At 34.2% G+C, this 12,122-nt stretch overlaps 1 protein-coding gene across 1 annotated transcript; it reads right to left on the reverse strand.

Annotated features, from left to right (window-relative positions):
- Positions 1 to 6,410: 6,410 nt before the first annotated feature.
- Positions 6,411 to 8,548, reverse strand: LOC111368308 (zinc finger BED domain-containing protein RICESLEEPER 2-like). Its single transcript, XM_022989541.1, has 3 exons — positions 6,976 to 8,548; positions 6,550 to 6,774; positions 6,411 to 6,448 (listed from the first exon to the last, which is right to left on the reverse strand). The coding sequence occupies exons 1-3, from the start codon at positions 8,546 to 8,548 to the stop codon at positions 6,411 to 6,413; spliced, it is 1,836 nt and encodes a 611-aa protein (XP_022845309.1).
- Between the last annotated feature and the right edge of the window lie 3,574 nt (positions 8,549 to 12,122).

Raw genomic sequence — 12,122 nt, forward strand, 5'->3', positions numbered from 1 at the left:
TGGGTTATATAGAAAGCAAATGAGAAGATGGAAGAAAAAAAAAAAACCCTGGTTGGACATTTGGTTGATATGACTTTAACCTTGATGCGAGGTGAGTAGCTTAGTTTGAGCTTAAAGGTTGAAACAATCAAATTAAAGAGAGTCTCTACTTGTTGATATGTGTACTTGTAAGGGTAAGATCTATCCAAACTAAGAGAGGGTAAGGATTATAATTGTTAAACTCCTAACCTTAGAACACACCCCAAGATAATTAAGTGAAAAGAATAATTTTGGGGGATTTGTGTATCTCTCGAGTGATGTGAGGATAAATTTGACCATTATGGGTCGGGAACAAACCATTCATAAGCTTGATATGTTGGCATGAGTTCACACACACACGTTGAGTATTGCATTTGATGAGTAAATGTTAATTTTATTCTTGCAATATTGATATTGTTCTATTGTATTGCTAAGTTCCAATCCTGAGACACGGCAAGCTACTAAGCCATGTTTGTTTAACTTTGAGTCACTGCATTGTTTGAGAACAAACAATAGTTTAAGTCTGGGGGATTTGATAAGTGTGTTTTTACACACTTATTTGGTTCATAAACATGACTTAAACATGGATAAAATGGTTGAATTGTGACTTAATCCAGTTAAATTCATGCATTGTAGGTAATTCAATGGAAATTGTGAAATTCAGGAGAAAAGAGCCGGAGAAGGACCAAAATGCAACAATTTGATAGTTCGAGGACCAAAGGTGCAAATATAGAGAAGTTGAGCTAAATGCAAAACGAGAGTAAAAACATGCCAAGTATGAGCTCAATGACAAAGTAAAACAAGTGGAGGAAGAAAGAATGGAAGATGGACTAAAATGAAGATAATTGAAAGTTGGATGACTAAAGTGCAAATACTCAAAAGATGTGCCGAATGAGTGGCATAATATTTGAAAGTGTCGATCATCAATTGGAAGATAAGAATTGTTGAAAAGATGAAGAAATAGAAGAAAGAAGTCAAGAGAAGCAACAAAAAAGTTCAGGGACCAAATTGCACAAACCACATAGATGGCTACTTCTATGCGACCGCATAGTGTAACCTTCTATGCGGTCGCATAGAAGGTTTCAGGGAATCCAATGAGAGAGAAAAAATGATCTATGCGACCGCATAGATCCCTTCTATGCGGTCGCATAGTTAAGTTTTGAAATTTCGGGCGTAGTTTTTCGTTTTGGTTGAAACTCCTTCCCTACTTAATTTGGACGTGATATAAATACCCAAAATCATCATATTAAGAAGAATAACGACCAGGGAGAAGGGAGAGACCAAAATTGGAGGCAAGAAACTTGATTTTGGATTCAATTTCGCACGGGCTCGAGACGGGATTGAAGATTATACACACGGATTGAAGAAATTCCATACGGGTGTATTCTTATTATCTTTTAATTTCGTTTTTCAATTTCTTGATTTTGTAATGATGATTATAGGCTAGGGTTCTTGTTCATTAGGAATTTGTTGAACCTTTTGATGATTTAAATTTTCATTATTTCATTAATTCAACAATATTTTCGATTGGACAAATGTTTGATTTATATGATTTGAATGCTTCCATAATTATTTGGCCAATTCTTATGTGATTGTAGATTATTTGTTCTTTGCATTCGAAAGAAGGGGAATAAATTCGATAGAATATAAATTGACATAGGGTCCGATAAGGGATGGAAACTTACCCTATGCTTTATGCAATTCATGAAAATGTTCATAAAAAGTCATGCATTCTTGTACATTGCATCATCCATAGAAATATAGGCTGGTGGTGTGTAAGAGTAGATTCAATATATATCGAGAGAGTGTATTGGATAATTTAAGAACATTGAATTGACATTTTGTTCCATCGATTCGTTGAATTTGTGAAATTAGGGTTTTTAATAGTCAATTGGGGATTCGAGTTCTTAATGATTTCATTTCAATACAATAGTTCTAAAATTGCATATTTACATTTCAGTTGCGTGTTTATTTCATTAGATTAGTGAAATTTCGAAATTAGGGTTTCCAATTTTGAAATTAGGGTTTTCTTTGCAATTAGGGTTTCAAATTGGGGATTTCTTCCAAAATTAGGGCTTTTCACATTTAAACCAAATTTTCATTCAATTAGATTCGGTTAAGGTCACATTAGTCTAATTAGAGCTAATTCAATCCTCGTGGGAACGATATTTGGACTCATAATCCATTTTACTACTTGTTAACGAACCGTACACTTGCGGTGGGTTTTAAAATCGAAAAGAAATATTTCGCGAACAATAGACATTACTACGTATGTGTTGATTGTGATCTAAATTCTAGTATGTATTGGAGTCTTAGTTAAAGTGGTTATGGAGAGATCAAAACTATGGACAGGGAAGAAAAGTCGTCGGATTTTCGCTAGCGGTAATAGATCAAAACTATGGATAGGGAAAAAAAGTCGCCAGATTTTCGCTAGCCTACCACTAGCTAGTCGCTCGCGCAACAAGCAAATTTTTGGAAGCAAGGAACCGACGCCTGCCTGTCGCTGAACTGTTGCTCTAGCGATAAGGCCACGCTCGCTGCCGTTCGAGCGATAGTGTTAACCGAGGAAAACCTGTTTTCATGTTTTAATGCGTTTTGAACTCTTATCCATCTTCAACTTGGTTTCTAGGATTTGGGACACCCCCTATAAATATTAGACTCTTCATTCAGTTTAGTCATTCCAGATATTTCTAATATTGTATTTTCTCTCGGTTGGTTGTCAATTAATAAAATTACTCAGTTCCTCTGCCAATCTCCATTCTTGCTTTAATCTTATTCTTACTCGTGCAATCAATACTTCATATTGTGTCATACTTAACCTCTCAATTTTCCCAACAAGTGGTGTTAGAGATATTAATTGTGATTTTGTTTGAGGATCTTTGTTAGTGATGGCAGTCATGAAGAATGAAATTTCGCTTTTGGATCTTAATCTAAGATTTTTATTGTAGCAAGTGAAGATGCGAGCTGTATTGGCGTAGATGGATTTGGATAATGCGTTGTTGGGATTTGACAAGACGCCCACAACTTGGACAATAGATAAGAAAAAATGGAAAGATCAAAAGGCACTTCAACTATCGAACAACATTATTGAGGACGTCTTGAAGGAGATGACAATAGCTGCATTGTGGTTGAAGTTGGAGCAACTATACATTACTAAAAATTTGACAAGCAAGTTGCACCTGAAGTAGAGACTATATTCTTATCACTTGCCAAAAGACTGATTTTTAGAAGATCATCTGGCTATGTTCAAGAAGATCGTTGCTGATTTGGAGATATTAGAGGTAAAATATGATGAAAAAGATTTTGCCTTAATCCTGTTGTGTTCGTTGCCTACGTCGTTTTCGTTATTCAAAGACATGATTTTGTACAGTTGCGACACACTTACCATTGAAGACGTATATAGTGGTCGGTTTTCCTAGGAGAAGATGAAGCATCCAGTTGGATTTGGGTCCAGAGATAGAGAATGTCTTGTGGTTCATGGTGATTGGCGAAGAGGTATGTCAAGGTCGAGCTACAGCAATCTGGTATGTTTTTATTGCAAGAAGAAAGGACACATCACGAGAAATTGCAAGAAATTGAGAGCAAAGATAATTCAACTGCAAATTATGGAAAACAATCAAACACTTCGGATGAGGCCAATATAGCTGGGGACCATTTGAATGATGCAGATTTCTTGGTTATTTTTGACATGGAATCCAAACCTGACGATGAGTGGATTTTGAATACAGCTTGTGCGTATCATATGTATCCCAATCGGGATTTGTTTGAAACATATAAAATGATGACGTAAGGTGTTGTCGAGGATAACAATGGATCTTGTCGAGTAGCCATTATTGGCGAGATCAGATTGAAACTATTGGATGGAACAATTAAAACTCTTGGCCAGGTTTGACATGTTCCAGATTTGAAGAAAAATCTCATCTCGCTAAACACCCTGGAGTCAAAGGGTTATGAGTTCTCTAGAAGAGATAAGGTTTTGAAGGTCTGGAAGGGTGTCTGTGTGGTACTGGAGGGTGCGAAAGAAGGCCCAATTGTACATCGTGTAATGTCGCACAGAATCAGTAAAAAATCATTAGTACATGTTTAATACCGTGGTGGATGTACAGTTTGGTATAGTACAGGTGGATGTCGTTGTGAAAGACGTATTACTAGAAAATTCATGGGTAGAGCCAAAGAGTGTGGTGTGAACTATACAAGTTACCAATAACATTGATTAAACCTTTGGGAGTTGGCTTTGAGTCATTATTGAAGAACACTACTCAGGAGAGATTGGAGGATATAGATAATTCCACTTTGTCGTCATTGTCTGCGGTGCTATCGTGTTCAATTGCTAGGGAATGACCCAATGAAGATAGATATGAGAATGTTGACCTAGTTTCATATGCTTTATGTGATTTTGAAGGTATCGAGACTAACAAGGGACCTTCAGTTAAAGCATTTGGAGTTGATTCTTCTATAGGGTGTGCTTCGTCCCTGTTTGGTAAATCTTGAATTCCTTGTGGGAATTTCGGAGACCCGATGTTTGGGTTCAAGTATCATTTGTGGATATTTTGGAATAGGGAGAGTAATTTTTTGTGTGATTGGAGAAAATTTGGATTTGGTTGAAGAGTTCAGTCTATTTTGTTGCAAATAAACTTATTTTTTCAAGTGGAGAAAATTTTCGAGCTTCGTTCGTTACACTGAGATTTGTGTCAAGATAGGATGCATTGCTTGTGACCAAAATTCTAGTTGGTATTGGAGTCATAGTTAAAGTGGTCATGGAGAAATCAAAATTATGGACCGGGAAGAAAAGTCGCCGAATTTTCGATAGCCTACCACTAGTTGGTCGCTCAAGCAAAAGGCAAATTTTTGGAAGCAAAGAACTGTCGCCTACTTGTCGCTAAACTCTCGCTCGAGTGACAATATTATCCGAGCAAAACATGTTTCCGTGTTTTAAAGCATTTTGGACTCTTATTCATTTTCAACTTGGTTTCTAGGGTTTGGGACGCCCACTATAAATATTAGATTTTTCATTCAGTTTAGTCATCCAGATATTGTTAATATTGTATTTTCTCTCTATTGGTTGTCAATTAATAAAATTACTTGATCAATCTGTCAATCTCTCTTCTCACTTTAATTTTGTTCTCGCTTGTACGATCAATACTTCATATTGTATCATACTTAACCTCCCTGTTTTCCCCACAATATGAATAATGAGTTCATGGAAATGGCTTCCTAATTTAATTTTCCTAATTTGTTCCCGACTCCAGTTTTTATTCATTCTAAATGTCAATATAATGGTAGTTATACATGAAGTGATAGCATGTAGTAGATGATAGCATGTAGTAGATGGACCTTGATACCCTCCTTCTGCGCGCATGGTATATAGATTAGATACCGAGTTGGATGAAATTTACTGCAATGTGCAATTCCATTTACCGGTCATCAATGGGATGTTTGACTCCCATTTTCTCCAAAATATATTTTTCTTCTCTACTTTTCAACCACGCATTTTTTGTTAAAATAATATTACATGCAAATAAAAAAAATTTCCTTTTTTTTAACCACACATTTTTCATCAATCTACTATTCCAAAATATATTCTCTAAAAAAAATAGGGCTCAAACACACCTTGTTGGAAAAGTGTAAACTGTTGGAGGGACTAATGGTCTACGTTTTGTTAAATTAAAACCCTGAAAACGTACATTTTATAGGAAGATTCTCGTACCATACCAACAGTAAAACGTTTGTATTTTATCCTTCGGACCCGGAAATTAGTTTCATTATAATGGATTCAAATTAGAAAGAAAATAATAAATTTTATAAATGGTACCTGTTGGAAATGCTTGGAAATTACCTAACAATTGTGGAAAACTTTTTCATTGGTGATCTAGACTGCAATGATAAACTTTGAAAAATTGACTTGTCACCACGTATAATTAGGGCTGGACATGGTCCGGTTCGGTTCGGTTCCCTTAAGAACCGAACCAGACCCAAAATTTTCGGGTACTTAGTAATTGGAACCGTCGGGTCCAAATTTAATTATGGAACCGTTCGTGTTCGGTTCCATTCGGTTCGGTTCGGTTCTGTTCGGTTCCGTACCATAATTACATTTTTTTAACATTTACAGCACAACATAAATACAACTAATAATATGTTGAGTCATAGCTTTTACAAATTAACAAAGTCCCATTAAAAACATGTAAGTAACATGTTGTCCAGTGACATTAATTTACCAGTGTATACATATATCAAAAAGTAAATACTAGTATTAAAATATCGGTAATTCATATCAATAATTCCCTTGCTTCAACCTTCAAGCCTTCAAAATCAAGTCTACATAAAACAATTGAATATGAATTAGAAGTCATAGAAATAAAATATTTTTAAGTATTACTAATACTTACCAGCTATTAATCATCAATTTCTTGAGTTGCCATACGAAGAAACTCTACAGAAAAATCGAAAAAACACGATTAACAAACATAAATGAACTAAAAATTGTTCAACTAATAAGATTTAATAAGAAAAATAAAACATATATTTTATTACCTGTCTCAATGCTCTCATAGAATTCTGTCTCTTCAATGCAAATTCTATCTTCGGAAACTCTCAAAAGTCTAGATTCTTCCATTAGCCGGTTTTGTGTACAAATCAAGGCCTCAACTGTTTTAGGAGTTAAAGAACTCCTAAATGGGTCAAGATTGCGCCCTCCAGTACTAAATGCTGACTCAGAAGCCACCGTAGATACAGGAATGGCAAGAACATCCCTTGCAACTTTAGATAAAAATTCAAACTTTGAACTGTTGATCTTTCACCATTTTAAAATGTTAAAGTTTTCATCAGTAGCATCTTCAGTAGGTTCCATTAGATATCGTTGTACCTCATCTTTTCCAGAAAAATCCATTTTGCTAGTTTTCATTTTCTTGTACCCAAAATCAAAATTACAATCATCCCAATCATCATCATCATCTGAACCCTCCAACAAAGTGACTCCATCATTATATTCATTGCCACCACTTCCACTTCCACTAGCTCCATTCTTTGAACGATGACATCCCTTGTACTGGTTATACAAAGCATACAATATTTTCATGACCTCAGTTTTTGTGGCTTCAACCTTAACAGAGTCATACAAGATACCAATACAATGTACAACAAACTCCAACTTATAACGAGGATCAAGCACAACTGCTACAATCAAAATCTTGTTCATTTTATCAACATTACCCCAATACTTGTCAAACTTAATCTTCATGTTGTTTGCTATGCTACTTAGCAAATAATCTTGTTCGTCACCTATTTTTTTCAAAATTTGCTCAATTTTACACACTTCTTGGAAGTAAATATTGGAAGTAACATTCAATGAAGCACTAAACTTCAATGTGACATCATAAAAGGTTCTTAGAAACTTGGCAAATTTTCTAGCTTTCTCCCAGTCATAACTCGTAGGCGGCCCCTCTTTTTCTTTTCCACCTTCATTCTCGTCAAAATATTTATAATAAAATCCATCCTCTTCCTCCATTCTAAAAAAAGCTTTTTCAAAATTCAATGCACTATCCAACATTAAGAATGTTGAATTCCATCTTGTAGAAACATCTAAAACATGAAGTTTTTTGCATGCAATCTTTTCCCTTTCAATACAACACTTAAATTTCATCAATCGAGAAAGAGATGATCGAAAATATTTGACCGCATTGCGAATACTTTCTATAGATGGATTAAACTCTTTCAACCCTTCTTTAACAATCAAATTGACTATGTGTGCTGAACAACGTACATGCAAATAAGAGCCACCTAAAATCATAGTATCATCAGGTTTCCAATTCTTCAACTTATTTTTCACATAAATGATCGCTGCATCATTTGTACCTGCATTGTCTACAGTAATTGTACCCACACGTTCTATTCCCCAATCAAGCAAACAATTTTCAATAAGCTTCCCAATTGTCTCCCCTTTGTGATTTGGAACAACAGAAAAAGTCAATATCCTCTTATGCAATTTCCAACTTCTATCAATAAAATGTGTTGTGACTACCATATAATTGATGTTTTGAATTGATGTCCAACAATCAGTGGTTAAAGAAATCCTTTGTCTATCATTAATAAATTTAATCCTCAATGATTCCTTTGTTTCATGGTAGAGATGTAGCACATCTCTAGCAATCGTTTTTCGACAAGGAACCTCAAATCTAGGACAAAGTTGATGAACAAATTCTTTAAAACCCACACCTTCCACAAAGAAAAATGCCAATTCATCAATAATAATCATCTTAACGAATGCTTTCCTACAGTTTTCTTTATTAAATATCATTGCCGTAATACCACCATCATTGTTTTCTCGAGTGAGTATTGCTTGGTTGTCATCAAACGTAGTGCTCTTATATGCATAACAAATTTTTAAATGCTTCCACATGCTAGAAGTTCCACTATTAGTATCAGCCTTAAATGTTCTCTGACAATAATTACATTTTGATCTTTCTCCATCAAGTATCCTAGTGGAATGATTCCATATTTCTGACCTCTCATTAAGCTGTTTTTTGTCTCCCATTTGAGCACCCAAAACTGGTAGGAAAATATAAAGAATAGCTTTATCCCAGGTTATAAAATACAAAGACAAAACACCATACACAATGCAAATCCCATACACAATTAAAAGACCATACACAAAACACGGCAGCTTGATATGGTATTTATCAATCACAAAACACCATACAAAATGCAAATCCCATACACAATGCAGTTATGGCAACTTCTGTATTGCCAATATATAGGTCAACCTGCAACTGTAAATCCCATACACAATTAAACAATCTTACAAATTGCATATAGGTTTCAGTATTCCCCAAATCAAAATTTCAGCAATCTATATTTAAATGTTTCAGGACTCTCATCAAATTAGAGTCCTAAATTGTTGTATGAAGCAAGTCTCCCCCACTACCCACCCCAAAAAAATCCCTCTTCTCTCCCATGTTATAGATAATAATGACATAATATCTGGGTTGAAGATGATCAAGTTCTAGAGGTTTGTCAGTTTCCTTAACGTCTATGAAGGTGGCTACTGCCTCAGCTTATACAAAGCATACTTAGATGTGCGTGTAAAAGCTGTCAGATTGAAGCTGCTATTTAGATGTTTTTCTATGTGATGGGCATGTATATTGGTTTAATTCATATTTGTGTGTGACGCCATATTTGTGTGTGACGCATGGCATTTTTTGACATTATAGTCGACTCGTACTTGGATGGGGGATTGCTAGGTAAACGTAACTAGTCAAATTGCAGTCTTTCAGTTAAAAGAAAAAATTGCAACAGAGATAAAAGCAAAATTTACTGATCACTTAGGGAGAGAGTTTGGTGATTAATAATTTAATATGAAATCTGCCATCAGTTTGCTTGTACAATGTTTTGGCATAAAATTCTCGCAAAATGAACTATTCCTTGCAACTTGGCACTTTGAAGTTTGAACGTGGAAAATGAACTATTTTCACTGTGACCTCAAATTGCAGATCTAGACACCATTTTATCATGGAATTCAATTCCCTGCAATTGCTAGCACCTAGGAAAATAAATACTTACAGCTGCGTTGTAACATTCAACATCTAAAATTGATAGCAATGTGGGTACTGTCAAATGGTTGGAGGTCTCACCTTTGATGGGGTTTCGACTTTCGGAGTTCAGGTTCACTGCTTCGAATCGATGGCGACGCTGGGGCTGAAGTGCTGATCGGAGAGACGGGAGTTGGTCTTTGCCTCTTTGGAACCGAACGCACTGGTTAGGGCTGGAGATTGAAAATTACTAATAGGGTTAGGGCACTTGGGACTTGGGAACTGAGGGAGTGAGCGTGGCTGCGATTAGGGCTGGAGATTGAAAATAACAAGTGGCCAAGTGGGTACTAAATTACAAATAGGGTTGGGTTAAGTGGGTACTAAATTACTAATAGGGTTGGGTTTTTTTAGTGACATTATTTTTGTATGTAGTTTTATTACTAGTTTATAGTTTATACTTTATTTAGGGCTAGATAATGGAATTGGATACTTGGATTTAGTGGGTTAGGTAGAGATTTAGAGTTGGGCTAAAAATGTAAGATTAAAATGGGCTTAAATGCTTGATGTTGGGCTAAAAAATATATTAAAAATGAAATAAATAATTGGGCCAAAAAAATTAGATTTAGAAAAAATTAAAATAATTTGATTTATTCAATATAAAAAATAAAAAAATAAAAAAAATTCAGTTCTTATTCGATTTTTCGGTTCTTGGCCTAGAACCGAGAACCGAATCATACCCGTCGGTTCTCGATTCGGATATCCGTTCGGGTATTTAAATTTAGAAGAACCGTCCGGTTCGGTTCGGTCGGTTCGGTTCGGGAGTTTTGTCCAGCCCTACGTATAATTGTACCAGTATGTTAGGTACGCAAATGATACTGATATTATAATAAATATAATTTAAATTTACTTTTTCTTTTTTACTATGTCAAGTACTAACTAATCTTTCAATTGAAACATAAAGTTCAAAAAAAATAAAAAACAAATAAAAATAAAAATAAAAAAAGAATCAGCCAAAAATAATTTACGGGCATTGGTTTATAGTTTATCAATCCAAGTGCTGGAATTGGGTCGATTTTCTTTGAATACTAATATCACAAAAGCTTAAGGCTTCAAGCTGAGCACATGATTTGTTTATTTCTTAAATACAGATTAAGAGTAAAATTGGGGAAAAAATCTCTAATAATGTACTTTTTCATTCGAAAGATAATAAAACATACAATACCATTCGTCCAAGTTTCAATGAAACCAAGCCTATTTGACAAGTTATTTTAAATTCCACCAATCAAATGTCCTAGACTCATGAAAAATAATAGACGCAAATATGAAATATGAAATATAAAATAGTCTATTATTGCTATTGTTGTATATTTGTATGACAAATTCTATGCACTATTTCCTAGTGATAAATAATAAAAATTATGTTTTCAGTCAGAACAATTAATATGCAAAAATTGTTGATGTCAATTTGTGAATAAGAGAAAAAATATAATATAATATATATATATATATATACACACACACACACACACATACGTGTGTGTGTTGTTGTTGATGATGATAGTTCTAAAAAAATATTCTTTATTTAAAGGAATATTTAAATTTATAATGGTATTATATTTTTTTTTCCGATATGTTATAAAGTAAATATTTGTTATCCATGTCATCCACTCTGTGTGTTAGTTTGTGTTATGATTATTGATGTAGTGAAGAATGATGGGACGGTTTGTTAAGTCCAGTTGTTCGACTTGACTCGTCGAAACTCGGCTCAAGGATGACTTGAGACGAGCTGGAGCACGAGCCAAGCGGGGTGCTCGTTTGACGAGGCGAGTTGCTCGTCAAGCTCACGAGCTAGTGGAGTTAAAAAAATGTGAACAAATTTTTTTTAAAAAATAATTAAAATTAAAAAAAAAACTCGTGCTTGAATGAACTCGTGGATACATGTCGACTCAACCCATTGCTATCCTTAGTCATATATATTTTAAAGTTCATTGACCAGAGTTAACGTTGTGAAATGTATAGTGTGGTCAATTGGTTCATTTAACACCACGAGTATTTTTATTTGAATTGGTAAATTACAAAGATAAAATATATGTTTGTCACACTTATTGAATGTGACTCAATATTACAGCAACTTCAAAAGCCTCTTTAAAAGTGGAATATTCTATTTCAAAGAGGAAATTTTTAAAATTTTACTGGAATAAACTCTTCAATTTAATATTTTAAAATAGAGAATGAGTTTGGCCTACCTCTCTATAATTTAATGCTTCAAAAGTTCCAACTTCCAATGCAAAATTTATGACTTAATTAAATAATATGTACATATCTCAATATCTCTTCATTGAATCATTGCAAGGCTATTGAAGCACTTTAAAATTAAATGTTAAAAACAATAAATACATATAGGGAATGCTTAAATTAAATGTTAAAAATAAAAGGCCATTCGAGCACTTTAAAATTTTTACTCTTTAAATTTATAGATGCTCTTTAAATTGTAGAATATACTCTTTAAAAATAGAGAGTCTCTTGAAGATGTTCTTATAATCGATAAGATTTTAAATTTTTTTTATTATTTATTTAAAA

The sequence above is a fragment of the Olea europaea genome, chromosome 19 (assembly GCF_002742605.1).
Source record: "Olea europaea var. sylvestris chromosome 19, O_europaea_v1, whole genome shotgun sequence".
Taxonomy (NCBI): Eukaryota; Viridiplantae; Streptophyta; class Magnoliopsida; order Lamiales; family Oleaceae; genus Olea; species Olea europaea.

Coding starts and splice junctions, on each gene's coding strand:
- LOC111368308 (XM_022989541.1), bottom strand. CDS start 8,548: ATGGGAGACAAAAAACAGCTTAATGAGAGGTCAGAAATATGGAATCAT. Junction 6,775..6,975: donor TGGAGTCACTTTGTTGGAGG/GTTCAGATGATG, acceptor TTTTATCTAAAG/TTGCAAGGGATGTTCTTGCC. Junction 6,449..6,549: donor CTATGAGAGCATTGAGACAG/GTAATAAAATAT, acceptor ATTTTTCTGTAG/AGTTTCTTCGTATGGCAACT.